General features: G+C 40.0%; 1 protein-coding gene across 10 annotated transcripts in view; it reads right to left on the bottom strand.

Moving 5' to 3' along the window:
- Window positions 1–26373, bottom strand: part of AGAP1 (ArfGAP with GTPase domain, ankyrin repeat and PH domain 1) — a 402057-nt gene that overhangs the window by 225916 nt on the left and 149768 nt on the right. For all 10 annotated transcript variants that reach the window (XM_052791201.1, XM_052791202.1, XM_052791204.1 and 7 more), the window contains 3 exons: window positions 24819–24904; window positions 20487–20628; window positions 16724–16858 (listed from right to left, as the gene is read on the bottom strand). In XM_052791201.1, coding sequence (XP_052647161.1) covers window positions 16724–16858; window positions 20487–20628; window positions 24819–24904 — 363 coding nt within the window. The remainder of the gene's footprint in view (window positions 1–16723; window positions 16859–20486; window positions 20629–24818; window positions 24905–26373) is intronic.

The raw sequence follows: 26373 nt of genomic DNA, 5'->3' as shown, positions 1-26373 counted from the left end.
CTGGGATACATCAAAAACATCACATTCACTATACAATTTGAACAAATATTACTTCTCTCACTTAAAATATGGATATTATTCCTCAAGATGTGAATATTCTCCTTGGAGAAAACAAAAAGAAGCCAGGTATCGTGTCTCACGGAGAAAATTTCCAGCCTCCTGACTGTCTGCCTCAAACATCAGCAGCTCTGTCTTCAAGGTGTGCTGCATCTGTGGACAAAACCAGTTTGACGGCTTTCGAGCACTAGATACACACCACATAGCTGCTGCCCCTCCCTAGCAGAATTTTTCAAAATAAAAGCATTTGAGGTACTTTTAAGAGACTCAAACTTCACTATTACCATACCGATGCAGCTGCGCCCAAAGGTGACAATCTATAAAACTGAGTTACAATGTAAGAACACATACACTGTGCAAAGCAAAAGCAACACTACAGCAACATCCAAAAGACGCACAAACACATCAGCACTTGTCCACTGAGCCATCAGAATCCACCTCTCAGACACGCTAATTCCCATTAGAAAAACACTTAAGCTTATTGTTAGCAAGACTGCTGCTTCACTCGCAGGTGAAATAAATCCCGTTCCAAAAACTATCTCCACAAATCCAATAGCAGATATAAAGTCATCTACTCTATTACTAAAGGCTAAATTCTTTATTTGCTTTTGTGGGTTTTATGCATGTTCAGCTGTCATAAAAGCAGCTACCCACCAGAGTAGAAGCATCATATAGCATTTAATATAAATCTCACAAAACATATAAGCCCCCCCTTTGCACTTTAATCATTTGCTAACAGTTACAATAAGATTGTATTAAAAATTTAAACTGCCCTACTTAATGCAATTTACCTTCAAAGGTCCATTTCCAGAGAATGAATTCAAATGATATAAATGTCGAACATTTGATCAGATTTATTGCACTGAAGAATATTTCTCTTGATACAGATCTGACGAGTGAAGGCTAATGGCTTTAGTTTTATTACTTTTTAAGCACTTAATGGGAAAATTTAGACATTTTCACAAGACTAAGCTTCAGCAAGAATGGTACATTTATAGAATGACAGCACAGAAGAAAGCTGTGCAATCTCTTTAGAGATGACCGGTTCAACAGCATTATTAATGGAGAGATTAATATAAAGTATTTATCCAGATAATTTGTCACACAACAGTTAGGCCTGAGTGCCTCTTTGCTAAACAGGGACAGGGAAGATAAGTAGAAGATAAGCAGAAACTGCTGACTACAGCCAAGTTTCTGTACTGAATTGGGGCCAAAATGCACGATCCTGAGGAAGACAACTGAAGTCACACAGAGATTGTAAAATAAGAGCTAAGTGATACCACTATAGGTACAAATTAATCAGTTCCTGCAGCTGATTAGGGGACATACACTAGTTACCCAAGCACTGGCAAATTACAAAAAACCCTACCAACTTCCCACCTCTCCATTCAAACCATGTTTTCCATAAACATGAGAAGTACTTCCAAAATACTACGAAGTAATAGTTTTGCTTGTCCAAAAAGACTTTTTTTTTTTTTTTTTTAAACTGAAAGACAGCTGGGAGTCCTCAGATTTCAATTAATGTCTAGGCACTTATCCAATCAATCATCAAGTGCTATAAATTTCCTCTATTTCTCATTAGTTACACTATTGCACAGCTTAAATCTAAACATACCTTTCCGCGAGACTGTAAATTATGATGCCTAAGACACAAGCAACTGTATCAGCCATCAGAAGAGGCATAAATGATGAGAGCAAGTCAATTGTATATATGCTAAACTGAAGCTGATTTACTCCTCACAATATTTTTTATACAAAAGTATCACCAACAGAAGCACCACTAGCACACTACATCTCTTGGATTTTGCATATATGACTTGAAACCAGTAATGACCTGTCTTTATTAACATTAACAAGTTTTATGCACAAAATCCAATTTTCTATGGAAAAATATTTCTTCAGCATCTGCCAATAATGTTCCTTCATTAAGTGCAGACAGGCAAAGGTTTGTTTTTCTTCAAGCTTTAAATTTAAAATTGTTTTTGTGACTCTGAAAACCATCTTCAGCCTTTTCAAAGGGCATGCATGTGGTGAGACACTCCAGAAGGTACCTAACGCAGCAGGATCTTGTGTGCTTAGAAATCTTGGGGTTTATTATACTGAAACTGAAAAGAATATGCATTCATACATTTATTAACAAAACTACTAGCTTTTTAGTCTTATACCAGCTTTGTACTAATTCTTCTTCTGAATTAAAGCTCCCCCAGGTGACTGACCAGCATTCATGCTCTGAGTGATGCATTGCTTTCTCTGCAGTTGGTATCAACCCCGCAAACCCTGGCTGACAGCAGCACGCTGCTTTACTTTCTTCCAAGGAAAGTAGAGGATCCCTTGACTGAGAACGAGTCCTAGATATTACTTTTAAAATCCAAGATAAACAACGTTTGTTTCACAAGCAATTCACAAACAAATCACAAGTGTGTCACCACCACATAAAAGCAAATTTCCATTTTCCTACCACATCTGCTTCATGCCTAGTTACATTAATTGTTGATTTTAATCCCACTGCAAAGGGACCACACTGGCTTCCCCAGAAGACAGGACAACTCCTGCCCACGCAGGAGCGCTATGGCAGCAGGTGCTGCCAGCTCCATCCTGTGCCCATGGCCACAGCAGCACTGTGCCTTCGTCAGGCATTCCCGGATCTCACCCGGACGTCATAAGGACAAAGATGACAGTCTTCCTCAGAAGAAGCTCTACTGGAAATTAAGGCTTCAGTGCTGCATGTACATGTAAGATGCAAAAGAAATTAATCCCAGTGAGAAGATGGTAAATAATTTGGACAATGCAAGGACTTTTGGTTAAGCAGTGATGCCAGCTGAGTAACAACTGCAAAACACGCGTGTACTGGCACTGGCGCTGAGCAGCTGGTCAAGATTCTCCACTTCTCCGCAGAGGTTCCTGAGTGAATGCAGTGTTTGCTACCAAGCAGAACAGAGCACTTGACACAGATGACTGAAACATGCTCAAAAAACCTGCCTTCTTTTTCTATCTGTGTAAGATTTCTTAAAAAGTTAATTCGAAGTTTTGGAAGTTACAGGAAACTTTCATTCAAGGGCTATAAATCGAGAGCCAAAAGAAAAAAAAAAAAGTCAAACCCAAACAACAGCGAACTGAGGGCCAAAGCACACAGCTTAGCTACATCACATTAGTTACCAATTATCAGCAGGTAATGAAGCGAAGTCAGATGTGCTGACTGCCAGGGTCCCCATCAAGAAACCATTTCTTCCCCTACCCCAGCCCCCCAACCAAATCTCAGAAACTAGGCAGTTCAAATGAGCAAGAAAAAGCTCTTCATAGCAAAATTTTTGTACCACACTTGCAATTCAAATCATTTCTTCCTTACATAGCCTCCACGTGTTATAATCTAATACTGGTGGAAGCCAGCTTATTGACCTGACGTTTGCAGTACTACAAGCACAGGCGTTGGCAAGAAAAGGACAAGCCCATTACATGAACTAGCTGTCAGCATCAAGGCAGGCAGTAACAGCCAAGAAAACACAGCACAGGTATTTTAACCCAAAAACTCTCAAAAAGTTTCATTAACCAAGGGTACACACAGGAAGCAGCAAGTTGACACCAAACAAGTTTGCCAGAGTCCCCAGTTTCTGCCATCCCTTAATAAAACTAGTTGAGCCTCTGTGCCCAACAGTCACACTTAATAGTCGAGATAATTTGTTTAACGCAGAGGCAGCCCACACGGTCCCATCCACCTGCCAAATAACTTCCCAGATTACTACTAAAAACAAAATGTAGCGTGCATTGCTAAAACAAGTCTACATGGATCACAGGAAGATTGTTACCTCTGGAAAGACAAAATTAGTGAAATACCAAAATATGTGGAGAGGCTATTCAAAAAGTAGTTCTATATTCTACAGACTTACTTCCGAGTTGTACAATATAATACTATGCTGTATTCTCCCGTTTTCCACAAAATCCTAACTAGATCCTACAGTGGACAGAGTCTGGCCATGCTGCTTTGGGCACACGTGCATACTCAACTCAAATAACTAAGGAAAAGAAAGAGCTTGATACAAGTGAACAACACTGATTTACAAAATACACATTAAGGATTGCACTACCCCAAGAATCTAGGCATCATTAAAGCAACCACACGAACAGGACAACAAGCTTCCCTATGTTCAAGGGATATTTTTATCCTTAGCAAAGGATTTGGGATGCCCAGATGCCAACAGCTATCCTAGCCCAATACTGCATCCAGCTAAGGTTTATATCCCTTAACAAGCATCTCGAAACACCCCGACTTGCCAGGCCTGACCATCCACCAGCAGTCTTAATAACTGACAGTAAATCAAGTTGTCCGTTAAGCAACTCGCTGTTTAAGACTGGTCAACAAATGGGCCAATCCCATCTTCTCTAAAAACTGAAATAAAACAAGTAACTTACAGATAAAATTCACTGTGCATGTACTGTTGATGACAATCACAGTACAAGATTGGTGCAAATGCTTTTTTTCTAAGTGGGAAGAGGCAAAAGTTCCACCTTTAACAGGCACAAGTCTCTTTCTGCAACACTAGGGACTTACCTCTGCAAGCAACCTCATCAGATCAAATTTCAATTTCAAAGTTAAATTATATGCAATTAGTTTAAGGATTCTCCAGTTTATAAAGAATGAGGAAAAAGCATGTATTTTAAACTCGATAGTAGTGCTAGATGTTTTCTGGCATAGAAATTTGGAAGACTAATGCCAACACTTATTCTGGTTTACTACACACACCACCCCCATACATTCATGCAGGCTTTTAAACTCTGAATACACAAGTGCTAATCCCAGAGAAGCAAACAGTTTCAATAGGATTTGCATATGCATACAGATTAGTTGAAAGGCAACAATTTGCAATGCATTTCAGAAATCGCTTTTGAAGAGCAACCTATGCTAATAATAAACTTTGATGTTTAAAAAGTGTTTGTTACACAACAGAGAACATTACAAAAGGATTATGTTTATTACACCAGTCTTAAATGTTTGATAGCTCAAACAAAAGCATCCCTTTATTATAAGAAGAAAAAGCAAGCTATTCTCCTTAATAAATGTTACTAAATACACTGCAAACACACCCGGGAACAGACAAAAGTTATAGAAACTAAGAGATAGAAATGTAGTATCAGCATTTTGACAGAGCTTTCTGTTTGACAACTCAGATGAAAGACCTTCACTATGCTGTATGCCAGAAATAACAATATAAGAGCAACAATTATTCTCTGGAACCTCAAGGGATGGCTGGAAATACCACGGCACGATGCACCAAGAGAACAGTGCACACCACGACTGCTTCTCAAGGTGAAGCCAGATTTTCTCACAAGACTCCCGAGGCTTGGTATTGCCTCCCGCCTTTGTTCTGACAGCCTCTACTTTCTACCCTGAGCACAGGTTTTGTCTCCAGGTGTTCCAAAACACTCTGGTGATGCTCTGAGCAGGCTGGTGGTGTTCTCACAGTCAGTTTTATAGCAAAGAGCAGGGGGCATCTTCCCTTACATCTGCCTTGAGACAAAACACCTTGCATGTTAGCTCTTATTCTTTCATTCAGCGATAGTAAGCCATCAAAGTCATTTTGTGCTAACAAATTTAAAGTTAAATCCACAAAGGACAGTTAAAACCAATGACCAAGGGACAACATATTGAGGATAATTAAAGAAAACAAGCTTTAGACATTTCTCACTGCCCTCTGTATTTGAGAACTTGCTGGACAAGCTGTACAGAACACATACTGTAAGGCAGCACATGAGGTGTTAACACATTTTGAGATTTGTCAATAAAAATTTAAGAAAAAAAATCAGATTAAGTGATCGTACCATAATAAAGAGTATCACAGTAAGAAGAGCAACAAAGACTTGCTAGCAAGGCAGACTATCCCCCAAAACACAGCAAATGAGCCACAATTTAGATTGGCCTCTTAGAAATAAAACAGATGCAAGTAAGAAAAAGGTTGTCGCTGTAATGAAAAAAATTTAAACTGGCATTTTAAGGAGCTCACGCTCTGCTGAAGCCCTTTTTGGCCCTTATCTGACCTTGTGGTCAGCTCCTGCACCCTCCATTACAGCATCATTAGCCACTGCAAAAGCAGAGCTAAAGAATCATCTAGCTAACAGATATTACCAAGCAGTATTTTTTTTTTTTTTTAATTGTTGTATTTGGATACATCCCCCACAATTGAGCCCTGTTAGCAGCCGTGCTGTTACCGTGTTACTCGCTATGCAATCAGTTTGCTGTTCAGGTCACTTAGCTCGAAAAGAATTGCAGAAATTGTCACTGCTCTTTTCAGCTTCTGTCACCAGCCCCACCAGGAACTGCAGCATGACAAAATTTAGCAGGGGGATGTTTTTCCTTAATTCAACCTCTGTCAACCTGACAGGACATCTGACATATTTCTATTCTGGTTTTCTGTTTTTTTCTTTATTGAGAGTAAGGCTCTGCAAAATGCAAGACAGTTTAGCAGCAGTGATATTTTCCCAAGGTACTAAACACAGCAGCAGCACAAATGCGTTAACACAGACTGTAAAATGACAAAGCAGGAATAGATTAGTATTTAAAATCTAAAAAATGGAAAGCATGTTTCCACATGATATCAAAAAATGCCATGTATTCAGAGAGGCTTATGTCTATGCCCTGCATTTTAAAAAAGTGGTAGTTTATTGCTATAGATTAGAAATGGTACTCGATGCTTAACAAAAAAATGAGAGCAGATACTGTCATTTCAGATATGCTTACAAAACTGAACACAACCTCCACCTCTGGAGAAAGAACAATCACAGTCCTTCAGATTAGTGCCTATGTCCACATTGGCACACAGAACTAAAATTTAATCTACGGGTGCAATACAGACATTACTGCCACATACATGTTCAACAGCAATTTTTAACATTTGATGGAGGACAAATTAATACGGTGGAACAATAACAAAAATCACATTTTATTCATGGTACTGAATGCATAAGCAGATGAGGCAGAACACATCCAGAAACAAAATCTCCAAGTTTACAATACCAGCTGTAGAAAAGGCAGAGGTTTTAAAAAATAAGGAATTTTCAAACTTTCTCCCTCTTCTAGAATTTGTTTTTACTTCAGTTTCTGGTGTTAATGGAAAACAATTCCTAATTGCTTTCAAGACATTCCATGAATGTGCTTATAACATTTTATCTCTCAAACACAACTTACATGATCCTATAAAACAGACTGCTTATGCCTCTCACCCTCAGGTCTATCACCAATAAAAAGCAATTGACCGCCAAACAACTATCATGCTTCCTGCCTCAGGATTTGTCTTCGAGTTTGCATTCAAGGATATGAACCTACTGGACCAATTTTGAATCTTCAGTACTGGAAATCTTATTCTTTCACATTTTGATGAAATGTATCAACATTCTTGTTTCCGTTTAGTGAGGAATTTGCACATGATGAACTAGGTCTTTCATTTATTGTACTCTTCGGAAAATCTAACAGCTGTCACCTACTCCATCATATCAGTAGCTCTGCATCACCATCGTCTTCTAGGTCGTCTGCCTTACCGCACACAATTCAAATTAAGACTTAAAGAATGTGCCATAAAACTAATCCTATAAGATTTGTAAGTCACATGGAAAGTTCTGCAGAGATTACTGTTTTCTACAAGTAACCTAGTGAATGACACACCACAGCTAAAAACTAAACCTCCCTGGAACTTTTATAAGCACTACACATCATTCAACTCCTCTGTACAAATTACAGCACTTCTTAAATGCCATACCCTGGACTACACCTCCTCATCCCATCATTTAATTCCAAGAATGAGAAAAACGGATGCAGATATGTCATTGGAAGACCTCCTTTTCTTCTTTCCTCCACTCGCATTTGAATTTGGGTGCAGATTTGAAGAAATCTGATGAAGCAGTACAAGTCTCAAAGCCCCAAAGCCTGCAAAGTCCCTGCAGTTTTCATGAAAAGTGGCAACCAGGCAAAGGACACGCCAAAGTCCCAACAAACAGCATGGCTGTAACATACAAACAACTGCCAAGCATGAGGGAAACTGCATACAGAAGAGACCTTTTAAGTCCCCAGGGACAACAGAAAAAAAATCTTGAACTGTAATGTATAAAGTGTGAATTTCAGTTAATCCTTCACAAAATTAAATCCAAGGAAAAGGGGCTGCGGTATAGTGTGTTACATTGCTTGCACAAATACCTGCCATTTTCCAGCCCAGTCCTGCTGATGCTAACTGCGTCCCAGGATGAAGACTTCTTCATACTCTTGCTGTTTCTCCAGGCAGTACGTAATTCGTAGAGCTCACTTCAAGCCTTTCTATATGATATTGATTTCAGATACTGAATAATTTCCTCCTACCAACTAACATGGGAGCCTCCCATAACAATGTGCAGTCTGATTTACGACATCAGAACTGGTGGAGAACATGCCATCTAAGGTTATGGGTCTGAGAGGTTAAATGGAAATCAGTACGTCCGGGGAGATAGTCTGTGTAAACAAAAGCAGCCACTACAAAACCACTGATGGAGTGAAATTCTTGTTTCCAGAACTGCACAAACTAAATCTTCCCATTTATTAATGGCACATAAGAGTTAAAGTCAGGCAGGAGTCAGGGCAAAGTTTCATACTAAAATAACATCAAGTTCAGAACAAAATGTATGCAGAAATAGACTTTGCAAGACAAGCCATATCAGATTTATGTATTTATATCTTTTTTCTACTGATTCTCATTACTAAATTCTTTGAATTTTCTAATTCAGTTATACAAAGCTCCAAAGAAAATTCTCTAAAGACAGTTTGTAAGATATATTAACACCTATTAAAAATCTGCTGTATCTTCCCCAAGCAATACAAAATAGGAAAAGAAAGAATACCGCACGGTGGCATTCAAGTAAAGAATTTACTCAAGTAGAGAATTACCGCTTCTGTGCTCAGCTATGGCATGTTGTTCCTGGAAAGACAGACAGCAAACCAGAGAGGCACATGCTCTAGCAAGTGAAACGTCTTGGAAAGGGCTGTTCTACCACATTTGGACCTGAAGTCCTACTGCCATGAAAGGGTATGGGTTGTTCTGTTTAATTTTTTTTTTAAAATAGGTAGCACACGAGGCATCTAAAAAACATATTTCTCCCGCATGGAATGAAGAAAAATTGAAATTTGGAACTTTTGAACACTAACAGCTTAAATGTCAGTGATATTCAAATTCAAGAGCAAGAACCAAGTCTAGAAATACTGCCCACCAGCATCACGAAGGAAGCCGGTGACAGAGCAAGCCCTCAGCCGACAAGGCCAAGCTTCCTCACGCCCGCTGCCTTCTCCACGCAGGGAGGCGAGCCCCAAGCTTCTAACCGCTTCAGGTAACCTCCGTGCCATAAAGCCCAGGGCAGCGCACACAGCCAGGCTGCTGGCGAGTCCCACCGGCCAGCTCGCGAGAGGCTACGAAGCTAACAGCCCCAAGTCCTCCGCCTGGAGGAAGCCGGCCGCCACCCGGGCCTTCGGCGGGAGCAAAGGGGCCGGCGGCGAGGAGGAGGAGGAGCAGCAGCAGCAGCAGCAGCACTCGGGAAGAGCCTTCAGCCTTCACCTCTCCGCTGAGGGAGGAGGGCGGGTTTCACGGCCCGCCGCCGGGATCGGCCCGGCGGGGTCCCGCGGCTGCGGCGCCCCCTGGCGGCCGCGGGGGGAGCCGGCGCCGCCCCCGGCATCCAGCTCCAGCCGCCGGGTTCTGCCGTGCTTGATTGACGTCGGAGCGTTACACTGAAGCGTTAATTTTATGTTCGTTTATACGCCAACGGGGTTCTTAAAACGAAGGGGGCTGAGGGGTTGTTGCTCCCGGATGAGCCGTAGTACTAAGGGCAAAACTTACATCCCTTTTATTTCTCCTTCTTAAACAAAACAACAACAACAAAAAAAAAGTGAAATGCAAATACCTGGACCTCACAACCAAAAGGATTTGGTTCCCAGTATTGCTGCAGCACGGAGGAGCGTGTCAGTTTTAGTAGGCTGATCCAGCCCACCTTTGACTAGCCTAACGAACGAGTATTCAGTCCGCCTCTGAGTAGCCTAACTAATGAGCTACCAGAGCGGCACGTCACATCGCTTGAGATGCCAAGCGCTCTCCAAAAGGTCACAGCTGCGCCTTACCAAAATCAAAGGAATTCCAGGAGCCAGAGGACCTGCTCCCCAGCTCTGCCCCGCACTTGGGTCCCCACTGCCCCAGCCTCCCACTCCCAAACTGAAGAAGCCTTCAGGCCGTATTTAGTGCAAGAGTGAATATTGCCTCTTCCTAAAATAGCTGTCAGCAGAATAGGACAGAGACTTTATTTACTTCCCATTAGACTGATTAACGTTTCCTAAAGAAAATACATCTATAAAAGCTGACTTGGTAACACTGATAGCAAGTGACAGCCTTTCCCCGCAATCTGGCTGTACGAGGATTAATTTGTCATCTTCCATCCTTTAACGGAGAATTTGTACTTCAAGATACCCCTTTTAGACACAGTTGTTCAACACAACATCAGAAATATTATTTGGATTTGGAAATAAAATATTTCTGGTAAGCTTTTACACACACTAGACACACTCCATAATAAAAGATTAGTTTAATTTGCAAATAAAGCATCCAAAAACAACGGCAACAGCGCAGCACTACAGCGAAAGGTCCAAACTGTGAGGCAGCAGTAGCCTCTGCCATTATGTATCTGTAACTCCTGCCTCAATATTCACAGGTTTATTGCTATTTAGGGCATTTTTATTTCAAAATTTCTGTGTTACAGCCATCCACACAAGGTAAAACCTCCCAAATCTGTGTTTGACAACTCATGTAACAGACACCACATGCACAACAGAATGGGCTATCTGAGTTTTCCAAACCTCAACCCTAACCGAAGCACTTTTCCTAAGACAGACAGGGCAATAGCAATGCCATCCACGGTATCTGAGACAAGTAAGTGGGGCCAAAAATCTTCCCCCAAGTGCATCTTCACAGGATGCAATGTCTCTAACAGCACCTTAACAGGGAGGCTCTAAACCCTGACACTGCAGAAATCCCTTCCCAGCAAGGTTCATCAGTAACGTATATACACACACACAGACACACAAATACATATATGTGTATATACAGACACGCAAATACATACGTGTGTATATATATACACACACACAGAAGAAATACAGTTCTAGGTATTCCTACTAACTAACTACACAAGTGGGTCAGACCGCAAGCCCTTAGGATTGGCTTTCTCTCCCCCAAATTTTTAAAGTTATAATACTGACATGACTAACCAGTAGGTTTTCAGCATTTTGCCTTATGCACATAGTTACAGTGGTAACTACAGCAATACAAAGGATCTCCATACTGAAAGTTTATGCTGAAAGATATAAGTATCTTCTACTTTGATCACTAGCAGGCATACAACCAAAGTAAACTGCTAAGCCACAGTAACAGACTCTACTGAATCGAAATTAAGATTCAAACCAGTTTGTTTCACACCCAGTGATACAAACTACATTGATGGTAAAATTTTACCCTCTAAATATTTGAACATTTGCTTTTCCTCTGCGACGTCAGAGAACTGCATGGCACTCAGTTAAATGGGTCAAAGAAAATCTGAACATAAAGCAGGGAAAGATGTGCAATTATGAATACATCGTGAACAAAAATAAAAGCAATTCTTATGCATTAATGGTACATCAAGCTAATTCAAGAAGGCTAAAATCATTAAAAAGGCATCCTGGGGCAGTACACAGTCATTACAATACTGTGCTGACAAGAAATATTAAAATAATCATTTCCAATGTCATTGATAAAATCCATTCTGATAAGCAGGGAAAAAAACCACCCTAATTCTTAATTGGGAAAGCTGAAGTAAAATGGATCATATTAGCATTTGATCCTATTTTTTAAATATAATTCCCCTGTCCAACAATTCCAAATATCAAAAGCTAAAAAAGAATTTATTATCCTCCATTGTTGGGCATGTTATTAAGGTAATTCCCTGGAACCCAGAATTTTTCTTTTTTATTTCAGACTGAAATTCAGGGCCTGCTTGTGCAGCTCTGACTTCAAGCAGCGTCAGAGATTAGACCCAAGTGGGACAATGCTGAAGGTTAAAAACAGCTCTCTCAAATGTTCAAAATCCTGCTTCACTTTAGAGTACAAACTTTTACACGGAACAGCTGACCATCACATCACAGGATGCCTGAATACTTATTACACTTAGGAAATTACAAGCTCTAGTACACTATCAAAACAGTTTAATTTGTAAATTATTATTAGGATATCGGAAAATGAGTGATTCATCATATGCACATTCCAAAGGACTGAGAATAACCATCCTGACAGGAACTGTTTACAAATTACAGTGTTCAGCTTCTTAAAGCATTAAAAAAGTTATCTAAAAATACATAGATGTACATTAACTACACATCAGCCTTCATAAGAAGCTTCTGCAGACAAAAGTGAAATATTATTGTAAAGCAGTGTTCATATTATAAAATATGAACCTACGGACTCAAGGATCTTAGAGGTCTTTTCCAACCTAAATGATTCTATGATTCTATACTCTGTTACAATCAATAGTGACCTTAATCAACTGTAATGAAGCATTGTAAACAATGTATTTGGATTTAACTAAAGAATAAAGTAACATTCTCATAATAATAACCATTCAAGTTAAATTAGTCTACCACTCAACTGCAGGGGAAAATAAGAAATTAGTTATAATAGACAAAAGTCATAATAGATGACCACTAACAGAGTTCAGTGGATGCTTGCAAGGGAAAAATTAGAAATTTAATTTCTAATGTGTGTGCAATGAAGGAGTAAAAGACCCTTCCATGCCATTTCCAATTTCTTCCTCCAAAAGGTAGTTCTACATCACATCAAGGCAGAAAAGAAACAAGAAACTAGACTTTAGAAAAAGCTTGTAAAACAGCACCTTTTGTAACAAAACTAATAACTGGTATGCTAAAGAAAAGTCTGCTCTAACTTGGACTGGCAACAGGGGTTTGGACAATGGAGGTTTACAGACAGTTTCAGATTTACCAACTCACTGGCAATTCAAAGTTCCTGAAAAACAGAAGGGGAAGAGAAAGAACAGGCTGCATTTGGACCATAAATTCTTATGTATGTAAATCACAGCTGATGCAAACCATTGCAGAGTGTTTGACTTGATTAAAAAAAGTATCAAATAGGAGTCGTTGCATGCAAAATGAGAGCACTAAAGCTAACATGACTAAACCAAACCCAGTCTCGCCTATTGCATCCAGTGCAATATACACATTTAAAAACAAACAAAAAACCCCAAACCACCCACAGCAATCAACATTATTCTAAAAATTTACAAGAAGTGAAGCGTTCATCAAAGTTACGAGCCAGGAAAAGCTGTGGGACCTTGGTCAACATACTAAAATACCCTCATGGACCTACCAAAGCAAACACTTGGAGCATCTAAATACCAAGCATTACCTACCCTGGAATATGATAAATAGCGATTAAATCCTATACCTAAATCCCAAGAATGGATACCCATCCAGCTGGGAGCAAAGTCTAAAAACAATTTCAATACAGAAGCGGTCTTGATAGGTATAGTAGCTTTATGTCTTGCATACAGCTACTAACTCGTCAACAACTATTTTTCCTCAGCTACACACAATAAAAAAACCTGTCTTATCCATTCATCTATTAATGAAATGCAATAATTGGCCTGTACCCCTTTCAAGTTTGCTGAAAAACACAATTAATTTATGAAGGCTGCTGGCACTGACTGAGGGTTTCCGCAAAATAATAAGAAACACTTAAGAGCATACTACGTGAAGACCTCTACTTTGCCTGTCCCTCTTCCCCTCATCCCTTATTTTCCTTGTTCATGGACAATATTTACATCAAGAAGCATTTTTTTCAAATCAGACTAGGCTTTCTGATGTTGGATAATCAGCTCCATTTATTTTGGAAAGGATCCGAACACAAAGAGACGTTATTAACCAATGTCCTGTGCTGCTTGACTTAGAGCAAACAGGGCTCAAAAGTCCCTTGAGGGATACCCAAGAGGCAGTCCCTCAAAAGGTTGTATTGCAGAATTCACTTGCAATTTAAAAAAAAACCCAAAAAACCAAAACTAAACCATGGGTATGGAGTCCAAATCATGTAACCAGGCAGATGTTTGCTCCCCTGTTGAAGGGGGGGCCCCAAATCCTTTAGTATAAGATGAGGAAGAGCCACTCCAGTTTAACAGCAGCATCAGAGAAGACGCGATACTAAGCAGAAGCCAGCAAGGTAACAGACTGGCTGCACACATTCAGACTCACAAAGCACTACAGTATTCTACAGGTGATGTGCCAGTGACGTCAAGTCACAAGCCATTCTGGGCAGTTTTATTAAATTACATCAGGTGTGGTTATATACATTTTATATTCCAGGCCTACCAACACAAAAAGGCATTGGAACAAAATTGGAGGGTGTGTGTAAAACTAGTGTACATTTCATCATACTGGCTTTTATTTCCTATTGAATACAATTTCACAAAAGATATAACCTGTTCATTGCCTAAAACAGTAAAAAAAGCGAAGTTGTTCTCATTAGTCAAAGGCTTTCACAGCATTAATGGTCACTAAAGCAATGGTGATATCACCTACAGCACTGGCTGGTGCCAACGACAGCCCTCCCCAACATACCATGTGTGTCCCAGCAAGACAGCCTCCTGATGTACGGTCCAACAATATGTCAGATCCTTTTTCTAAAGGAAAGATAATTTAGAAGTTTTCTTCAAACTTCTGCACTTCTACCCCTTGCCTTTCAGTGGTCCGCATACAGACTATATGAACCCTCTGAAGAAGCCACTAAAAACATTAAGATTACATTCAACCTGAACCTCCTAGAGTTGCACAAACCAAGCGTCATTTAATCAAGTGCTCCCTATTAACAACTTGCACTGTTCATTCACACCCCCTCATTTAACGGGATTAAGAAGTTGCTTTGTTTCCTGCTGAAATAAACAGCAAAAATTATCAGGAACTGGATTTGGTCCCAGACATGTCTGGCAACTGTAGCACATTTATACAGAAGCATTCCTAATCCTATTAGTTGGCAGATATTACATAGTTGGTTGAGTGCCATGTAGGTAAAACAAAAGCTTGATATTTCTTAAACACATGATCTTTGTCAATTCCTTCTACTTACTACCGACATTTAACAGACACACAAATAAGCTTTCTGGAAGCTTACAAGTTTATCACACTAGCTTTGTGCCAAGAGACTTCTCTCTCAAAAGGTCCCTAAGAAAGGAAAGGGGGAAGAGGGGTGTGCAAATATAGGCTGTACAAAGATCCACAAACACCACAATCTGGAATATATAATTAAAAAATCTAACTATAGCTAGCACTCACAAATGTACTAACAAAATGTACTAACAAAAAACCCTAATGGTTCTTTGAAACTCAGACTCAATACAGAAAAATCTAAGCAGTGAACACAGTAATTTCTGCAACTAGTTCAAGCGAAAACAGTGAGCAAAGCACAAAGATACAGCTTTAAATGCTCTTCTCTGAAATCCTACCAACAGGGTAGGTAAAAACACCCTTACTTGGAATTAAACCTAGTGCAGTGCACGTCAGTATTTTCCATTTAAAAATGTGAATGTTTTGCTTTCTTTTTTCCATTTAAAAAATGGAATGTTTTGCTTGCCTTTTTTTAATTTTAGCTGTCTTCACACACATCTCTGACAGGTACTGATGTGACACTGTCTCACAAAACCACAGACGGCACAGGTCTTTGCACTGAAAAGCTGGCAACAAAAAACCCAGAACTAAGGAGCTCTGAGAAGTATTTCAACATAATTAAGAAGGCTTTTACATGCAGCAGAACTGCTGCGATGAGAAGCTGACAAGTTCAGCCACTAGACAATAACCACGGTTAGAAGAGCAGACAGCAAAGCCCCAAGCCACCTGGCTGAACTTCCACTAGAGGGGGCACAAAGCCCATCTCATACAGTAAAGACCAAGTTCAGCATCACTTCTCCAGCCACAGAACTTATTCCAAGGGTTAACTGTTCCAAAAAAGTTACAGACGGTCAGAAAGCACTTTTGTTATTCCTTTTTTTGAGATGGTACACAACAATCCCAAGTACCTCCTACAAGGCAAACTAGAACATTGCTGCTAATGATGTTTTAAACCACCCTTAAGCAGCCAACTTTACTTCTGAACCCCTACACAAGACTGTCCACTAACACTCCATGAATGCCATGAGTTACTTCTCCCGATTACCCTATTCATACCAATTTTCTCAATTTATTCTCAGTTTCTCAAACGTGCAAGACAATTTTCAACAACTTTTCACAAATAGCCTCGCAACACCTCCACGAGCACTAAATCAAAACAAAGAAAACTTTGCTAAAATAAAGCACCAAAGAAAACTGAAAAATAAATAAAGACTAAAAATAGCTCAAGATGCTTAAGACTAAAGGTGCTGGTAGAGAATACAAGAGTGTACATGTGCTGTGTTCAGCATAAGGAGCCCTCTACTTCATTTAAGATAATACAACAAAACAAATCTCCAAAAGCGGGCATTTTCTTTAACTAAACATTAATGAACACTTGCAAAACAAAAAAGTACCTAAGCTATCAGACATCAGCAATTATTTAAAAAACTAGCTACAGTATTGTGTGATGTGCCAAATGAAAAAAGTAATCTTTACCGTCTTGGAAGACTCTCTCCACGTTGAGTCCGTAAGTAGCACAGGTTTCATAGTAAGTGCATCTCTTGAGATCATTCGATAATTTCCTTGCTCTGGCATCGTCTATGACACGTGGATTACTGGAACTTATAGCATCTACAGCAAACAACAGGGAAAAAATACATATTTAGACATAATTTGAAAACATCATCTTATAATTACCAACATCCAAGCAGGAAATTTAAGTACAAACCATGAGACTTTTAGAATTTTGGGGAAACAACAGGGGTGTGCATCACTCTAATTTTATACTTTGTTGCTAGTGTCACCAGCACGCAGACTGATTCTGAAAACCAGGAAAAAAGATGCTTTTTGGTTACCTCAAAATATATTTACGTCACTAGCTGCAAAAAATACAGAATCACATGTAAAAACATGAGCTCTGATGTAAAACATACTTAGAAAAACAAACGGCTGATGATTCTGAACATGTGAAATGATTTTTAGGCCTCCTATAAATATCAGCACTGGCTTATAAGTAACTTTCACCTGTAGAGTGTGAAGCACAAAACACAACACGTTTGTAAGGACAAGAATATTTTCAGTGGAGAAATAATGGGATGGGGGGGACAAATGGTACCAGGTATTATTGCAACATGCAGGGCAAGTGTTCGATTTGCACATAAGAGATGTTTTTCTTTAAAAAAACCTAAACAATGCTAAGACAACTGGGGAAAAAAAATCACGATGGCAGATAAGAAATAACAAAGCTGTACAGGACTGCCATTATCGTGTTGCTCAAAATCTAGAGTCCAGTTCTTCCCTCAGTTCCTCATGTAACTCTGCTCTTTATGCTTATTTTTGGTCCTTCCCGTTTTTTCGGCTAGTTCCGTCTGCGTTTTGCCTAGGCACAGAGAACCAACAGTGGGCTAGCAAGGCCGGGCTGGAAGCAAAGCACTCTGCTAAATCCCAGCCGTGAACCTGCAGCACACACACCGCAGTGGAGGCACACACTCCTCAGTTCAACACGAAACTGAGATTTTTTTCATATAGTCACAGGTTCCATTGTTGACCTGGCTTCCGAGTCACAGCCAAGACTGGATCCAGGAAACTTATTGTAAATGACATTGAGTCTCAAACCTTGATGTAAAGGCTCCCATGAGATGTTGTGTGAACATATTGCAAAGCCAATAAAAATGATATTTTTCTAAACAAATAATAATACTTTGTACCTCTCTGCAAGAGCTACTTTTCATGCATGCTTTTTAACTCCAATTGCTAGAGCCTAGCCGTAGGAGCTGAAAAAACCTTACACCAGAAAAAAAAACAACCAACAACCCCTGCTAACAGATGAAGGGGAAATTTCTTCATTGCTACTCCACCATAGGGAAGAACTCTACAAAGGTTATACTTCTTGACTATCTATAAAGTGATAATGCTATGAAAAATCTTAAAAAGCAACTTTTTTTTCCAGGACTATCATGGTAATTCTTACCTCTGGCAAAAAAAAAAAAAGTCTTAAGGTGAGACAGCAGTACTACCTGTTCTACGGAACTCTGCAGATACCACCTCGCCACCATGACAGGCACCAATTTCAGCATTTAGAGCTGCTCAGAAAGTTTTCCTAAAAGTCTGCTGCTTTCTGTGGCAGCAAAACTACATTCGTTCTCTGGAAAAAAAGCATCACTTTAACGTGAGCCTGAAGTCAGTGACTCTTGCTATGCTGTATTTGAGGCTGGGTTCTGGGCATGACATGACCATATCTCAACCGATGTTATCGCTACCTTCTCATGAGATCTAATTAATAAAAACAGAGTGGTTATTTGGAAAGCTAAAGGCAGATTTTTTTTTAATCAGCAGAGGGCGCTGAAAACATTTAACCAGAAAGGAACTGATAAGCAACAAGACTTCAAAAACTTTGACTTGCGAAGCAAATTCAGCGCTACAGCCTGGCCCACCACACCACAACCAGAGGAGAATGTCTGGAAGCATCCAGCAAGTGCTCATGTTTTGGGAGAGATTTCAATTCACAGCTTATTTCAAGAATACCAGTCAAAACCAAGCAGCTAGATGTCAAACAGGTGTACTTCAAATATATTTCATATATTTCATTTCACTGCACCGCTTGACCGTCAACGTAGCCAAAAAGCTGTATTTTTTCCTGATGCTTACTCCCAGAATTAGCAGTATTTCCATCTTTAGCCACATTTTTAAAAATCCCCTTTGTATCAGCACTGCAACAGAAAATAAACTTTGATAAACCAAATTCCATTCTGGTAATGACGGGAACAAGATGGAAAACCATACCTCAAAGTGTCAGATGTGCAGAAAGAAAAACACCTCAGAGAAATGTTTCCCTCTCTCCTTTTTCGACTCCAGTTTTAAGCTCACAGTGTGGCCCTTCAAAGCAGTTAATTTCTGCTTTTTGGCTGTAGTTTCCACTATCCTAGGACTTTTTGTGTACCTACTTCCCTTTTTGTTCTTTATCATCTGTTTCCACTCCACAGCCCGGTTGCAATTCCTCCTTCTGTGCTGCCCACGCTTCCCCCCTGCCTTCACGTGGCAGCACTGGTGACAGCTGGGCAGGCAGGCAGGGAAAAGCAAACTGCTCTCTGACCACAAAGCTGACAAAAGAATAAGCTGAGAAAGCAGTGAAAAGCTTCAACATCACCAAAACCAGTAGCGTACACTAAAAAGGAAGATGGCCAAAATCGAACCTACAAGAGCAACTCATGACACTTGTGTTTTCCCTCTAACGCAGCACAGTAACCTGGCATTATACTCTGAAAGAAATGTTTCAGTGGGAAGAAACTCACAAAAATGTCTGTACTATGCTTCCAAAACAGGAGCTCTGTAAAGAAAGAAGTCTGTGTCCGGCACCTATGCAAGAACTTCTCATTTTTGGTAAGAATTATCACAGGAGGGTCATCTACATGGCTAGGTGCAGAGCAGCCTCAACTCATGTCTACTCCATGCAGCAAGCTAACTACAATATGGGAAACTGGTGAAACGTTAACATGACGCACTGGCAAAACAAGGCAGGGAATACCCAAAAGATAGCTCAGATGCAAAAGAAATTGAAATACTGCTGGTGCCTTTCCCTTGTTACATTTTCCCATAGGCTAGCTGCTGCTTGCTGCTGCTCCAGAAGAGGTTTTGGAAAAACAGAATTGGGGGTGGTGGTGGTGCTTCAGGCGGCTAAAAGCTGCATTTCTATTTGATTTAAGGAGTGGCTGACCTGAGACACTGCACAGGGGCACAACAGTGCTCCAACAGTGTTGGAGGTTTTTGATTGCTGATCTGTCTGCCTCTTAGGAATGCCAGGATATTGATCACTTCTAGACTGCCAAGTTAATGGAAACCAGTTTGACTTCAAAACCTCATTACACAACTGATTCACCTGCCCAAATTCAACATTACCATCTCCCTGCTGATGAAGAAAACCACTGTGACTAGCAAGCACTACAAATATTTTTTAAATATTCTTGTAAGTCATCATTGCTAAAGTCCTATACTCCCTCTCCCAAGAGTGCTGCAAGGACATTTGTCTCCCATCTCAAACCAGTCCTCGCAATGTCACAGGGCCCTGTAGCAAGCCAGCCAAGGAAGCCCAAACGGCAGACCACCACTCTGCTGATTAACTGCCAGTTTATCCACAAGCTCTCGTCATCATACGTGTGGCAGTGCTGATGCAAGAGAGGGGAAAGGACAGGAAATGGTTTTGTCAGCTTGTAGCAGTCTATACAGTCACAGAAACACAGTTGTAAATCAAGACTGCACTTACCCTGCGTTCCCACTAGTACCATTGGAATTTCACTAGTGTTACGATAGTTAGCCATACGGCTGTAGTAGTGGTAAACAGTCTGGAAGCTAATTTCATCTTCCAAGCTGAAGACAAATATAACAGCATCCACCCACATGGCAAACTGCAGAATAAAAATGGAAAAGGCATACTATGAGAAAAGCAGTGATGAGGAAAAAGAGAAACATTCTTACCTTACTTGGAGGGAAACACACATCAGAGAAACTTAGTTAGTGACAATAACCAAAGACTTAAAGTGGCATACATTTCTAAAATGATGAATCACATCACTTGGCAAGTGATGGGGATCTGGGATACACAAAGGTTTTTCCCCACACTCACAACCGCATCTCTTCTTCACTGGTATATGATATTACAAGGCCAACTACTATCAGTGCACATTGGTTTTGATTCACAGAGAAAGAAGACATCACAGCCTCAGATTTCTGAATTTGTGAATTTTAAATGAATAGCACTTATCTCTAGGCACTTGAGGGCCCTATTTAGGGTGCTATTTCCCCACCCTGTGATTTACATGCATGCATGCATGCTGATGTTTCTGTTAATGCCAGGACAAGTATTACAGTTGTGGTTTTACAAGCATTGCTAGTAATTCTCACCTCTTGATCAATGTCCAAAAACTTTAATTTCAGATTTCCAATTCTTCACTAGACAGACACTCTTAATTGAGCAAACAGTACCAAACATCTCGTTCATCTTTCAGTGTGAAAGCAAACTATTCTCTCTTGGCATCAGTAATCTGCTAAAAGACGTGCATATCCACAGGCCAAGGCAAGGTGCCGCTTAAGTGACCACGCAAGTGAAAAAGTTCTAGCTCACAAGTGAACTAAGATTGTTTAAACACATTTAGCATAACAGTAAACATATACTGGACATCAAAAAAAGACTGAAGTTAAGCTTACCTCACTGCCTTTATTTTTCCCTAAGTGACTCCATTCCTACCCAAATTTAGACCAATGGAAATAAGCTTCAGCCATCGGTATTCACGTTCTTCATTATATTACTACTACAATATGCCAGGTAGATTGGGGACATGCTGAACACACAGCGAGCTGCAAGGACGTTCATTTGGGAGATGTTTTGCTGAGTTTTACACTACTAGCCTAGCTTTGTCAGCACTTAGCTCAGCCCTACCAACTCTTGCAGTTTTGTTTCTGCTCTTGCAGTATTTAAACTGCTTCACTCACTAGTTTGTAGATTCACACAATCTCAGCTTTTACTAAGGCATCCCAAGCTGGCATATGCAAAGGGAAGAAAAAAAGAGCCACTAGGATGAATCTGGAAAGCTGTTTAGGTACTGAAGTTGCTGAGCTCATTAAATTTTCCTTTTTCAGAATCAGGAGCTAGTAGTACTTCTTGCCTCTTTTTCGTATGGCAAATTAGCTGATCATTTAAGTTAACGTGCATATTCGTGGCTGTATTGTACTTGAAACCAAACACTACCTCACCAGTTACAGTGTAAAAATAGCCAAAAGTGTTTTGAGGTTTTCAAGACAGTCAGGAGGACAATCTTCTAGATGGTAACGATAGGACTGTTTACACACAGCATAGTTACTACCAGAATAAAGTCAACTACCACGCTATCAAATTTGAACTATTCAAACCAGAAGATCTAACCAAAGGAACGGGAGACAGCATCATTACTGTGTGTGGACTTGGTTTTGGGTCTTGTTATAAAATTGTTTTCACTGACTGGACTCAGCAGCATCATGCCAAGAACACTTCCTTACAGGTACAATGTCCTTAAAGCATCAGTTTGGAAGGTAACAGTCTCTCTAAATTTTCTTAATGTTTCATCAGTGTGTAGCAGCAGCCTTCTAATGACAATTATTAAAAAAATCCAGAGCATGGTTATTCTGTGCAGTTTCTCCAGACACAAATATTTCCAGTAATTTCTTATTTCTCTTTTTATATTAAAATAAGTTTAAGCTTTGTGCATATCAGACCTGTGATATTAAAAACCAAAGGAAATTTGGAAAATATGCACAAGGCCTAGAAACCCAGAATATCTTATCCACACCACTGTGTGGGGAATGGCTTTAAATAAGAAGGATAGGTCAGCTGCTGATACACAAATCCACCTTCAGACTTACTACTGTGATTGAGCAGATCTGTTTGTTCAAGATAAGCCCAAACAAAACCAAATTCTACAAAAAGTTCTAAATTGCAAAAGAATAGCACGTGGCAGCTTGTTAGAGCTCAGTTGCTACGTTAATCGGGTTTTAGAATAGGAGGCCACTACATTTGTAACAGATCGCAGCAAGAGTAAAATAAAACCTGGTGAGCAAAACACATCGTCAATATTCACAAACTGAAGCAGCATCAGCCAGTATACCTCACCGCCTTCTCAATTCTATGAAATGAGCTTTTTTTTAATAATAATTATTTTCATCTTTGCACAATCTTGTGTTAGACAAGAAAGAGAGAGATCATAGATCCAGAAAATGAGTCTTCCGGTGAGTTTGTTTTCCCTCCCTTCCTGCCAAAAAGAAGGGGACTGTAAAAGTGAGACCTGAGCTGCAGCCTTTGCACTGAAGCAAAGAAGCCATCACCCGGGGAACTCCCCCCCGAGCCCGTGCCACTGAGTGCCAGGAAGACCGCAGTTCAGCTCGTTACTCATTGAAGTCTTAATTCTATCCTAACTATCCACAAAAATATACTGCACTGTTGCAAAAAGCAGAACCTTAAGGCTAAAATTACAAACCCTTTTTATATCATAAGTAAATAGTGGGAGGTAAACATTTTTCTCCTGATAATGTTCCATTTTCATTATACAGATATAAATATTCATGAACCCAGAAGTAAAGTTTTTATTCCAGGAATTAATAAATGCATTAAAGATCTTTAATATACACACGACTTGAAATTATACCAAAGATAATTTACACATGAAACACATCTTCTGAGAGGTGAAATAGCACTAACACCTCAAACCTTACCATACTCATTATTTGCTGAAAAACAAACCTCAGCCACAATAGTAATTAAAATCCCCAAATTTACCTAGCATAGATCAAAAGCAAAACACCGTGTCTGTTTATTAGTTTGCAGTTAGTGCAAATGAACTCTGCAAAACCAATTCTTCAGGTACAAAAATATTTAGATTGCTGTGTGTACCTTTACAACTCTGCTATTTATGGTTTTATATGAGGGAATGTTCTCTAAGCATCAGGGCCTAGAAACCGTTGTGCACTTCAGCCAAATTATTCACGGCCTCAAACAGAGCACTTCTTTTAGGCTCCTGCCTCACACGGCTGCAGATGTGCCAGCAACACTAATTTTTTGTTTTTCTTTTAACTTCCTTCCAGGATGTCTCTCTTGGACTCCATTTCCTCCACCTCCTTTCTCTTCTCCTTTGTCCGGGCACCTTCCCCCATGCTCTAATCCTCCTGCAGCTAATGAGCAATAGTGGAGCATTGAAACACAAGCTGCTGCTGCTGGCACCACTCCCGTTCAGCTGTTTGGCGATAGCACAGTTCCTGGTGCTGGATTTTTTTTTTTTTTTTTAAGCTGATCCATCACTGAACAGCCAAGCAAAGCAACGCCAGCAGCAGCCAACACACTTGAGAAACTCCACTAGTGCCCAGGTAAGAAGAGGTAGAGGGGAGACAAGGAGAATGCCAGAAGACAAGGATGCTGCCTGTGCCAGGCTAGCAGAGTCTGCAGCGATTTAAGCATCACATAAGCAAAACGCTTTGCTTCACGTCATTCAAAACAGAGTAACAGGGTTAAGCACACAAAATCACAAGTGCCTTCTCAAAGGCAAATCCCCATGAGTCAACTTCTACGAGACAAGGAGGCAACACACCATATACAGACACTAAGTCAGAAATCTGAGAACCCAGTGGTGCTGAACTGGAACTCACAAAGTTGAGTCTTAAACAGCACAGGGAGCAAAATGTGGAAGGAGCAGGGAATGCAAAGATTTTTACACAAGTGTGTGTGTCACTGTGCATACATCTGCTTTGTATTTTAACAGTTTAGAGATTCTAACTCAGAAGAAAACTTATGACTATAACATGCAACTTTGTCACCAGTGGAAGCATATTGATTAGGCATTCAATATAAGTTAACCATATATCTTTACTATACAGTTTCACATTGTAATTGAAATCCCAAATAATTTCTAAATAGAATATTTTTCACCTGAGGGCGACATATACTTTTTCCCAACAGAAAGATCAGAAGGACCCAGGAAAGCACAAAACAAAGCCAGTTCTCTTAAAGGAAGTTTTTTAAAGGAAAGGAAACCGTGGTGTTAGGCTGATAAAGCTCTATATATGCAATGCTCACCTGTGCCTCTGGAGGGCCCCCTTCATCTCTAATCAGCAGCAGATAGCTTTGTCCATCAACTACTATCTCTTTCTTGAATCTCCCACCTGTCACACAAAGTAACTCATTACAGAACAGAAAAGGCAAAAAATACGAAATAGAAAAAGGCTTCGCTTGTGGAAAAAAGGTGTCCTTAAGATCTTTTGCAAATCAGTGAACTACTGTGAATACAAGCTAAATTTATATGCATATGCATATATAAATCACTTAAGAAAGTTGTCACATACTTTAAGAATAAGGCTAATGTGGAAAAAAGCCAACAAATACATTACAAACACTAACTCCCACATTAGGTGTACTTGGTTTTGATACACATAGTTAAAAGACAGTCGCCTTTGTTTTGTATAATGGTAAGAAATGTATCCCTAAAAGGCAAACATGGGGCAGTTGCATACAAACAATATCATATATTAGAACTAAAATAAATTTCCTGTGTGTCTTAGCTTTTCCTCAAGAGAAGCCCAGTTCTTACAGCACACATGTAATGTTATGAAAATGATACTTCTATATTCACAAACCACAGTTAGGGGAAAATACTAGACACATGTTAGACAAAAAAACTACAATGGTGGTACCTCTGTAGAGATGTACGAAACTAACAGAGAATGTTGTGCCACTTACTAGCAGGATGAATTAAAGACCTATTTTGGAGACCTAGATAAAAAGAGCAGAGTCGCAGCCTTCAGACAAACTCTCTTCCTGATCCTATTATTTCAGGGAGATGTAGAATACCAAGTGCTCGTGAAGACCAAAGAGCTGGCACCAAACCTAAGAAACCAAATCGGGTCATGCAGCTGCCCCATTACCTTCTCTCTCCACTGGCCTCATGGGGACTTCAAGCATGACCCAAGCGCAGAATTGGGATTGCTTTCCTTTGGGGTTAAGCATATTTCAGGCATCCTGCTGTGTCTCATGACGGACTTCAGATAATAGCAAATCACATGTAGGGTTTCTGGTGTGACCGAGCCTAAGCCAGGATTAGCAAACTTGGCCTGCCTCAGTAGTCAGGTTGCATTTAGGCTCCTCTCCTGGAAGAAAAACCACTCTTACCTCCCCACCTAAGCTACAAAGGCCCCCATGCTCAGCATCGTCCGACCACCTCACATCTGAACTTACCGGACTAAGACAAAACATACCTATTAACACACCCAAAACTTCTTTCTTCACCCCAATTTTTTTAACTGGAACTACTTCCCATTTGAACCCTGCTTCCCAACTACACTTACTTCAAAACTTGTCATGGTATCAAAACCAATGCCTTTAAACACGTGATAGGTGAGCGTAAAACTCTGACGTTCTCCAGACAAGCTCTGTAAGCAAGTCAGCATATACAGGCTAATGCTGATCCTCAAAACATTTGCACAAAAATTGCTAGCCTTAGGGAAACAACAAACTGGCTTAGACCCACCATTCCCCCAGCCTAACCTTTACCACAGGTTCCAAATCAAGATCCCTCAACAGTTCAGCTATGTGCAATATTTAAGCATGTTTAAACACATTTCATGTTTAACAAAAG

This window comes from Harpia harpyja, chromosome 7 (assembly GCF_026419915.1).
Source record: "Harpia harpyja isolate bHarHar1 chromosome 7, bHarHar1 primary haplotype, whole genome shotgun sequence".
Taxonomy (NCBI): domain Eukaryota; kingdom Metazoa; phylum Chordata; class Aves; order Accipitriformes; family Accipitridae; genus Harpia; species Harpia harpyja.
This window is presented reverse-complemented; position numbering and strand designations above follow the sequence as displayed.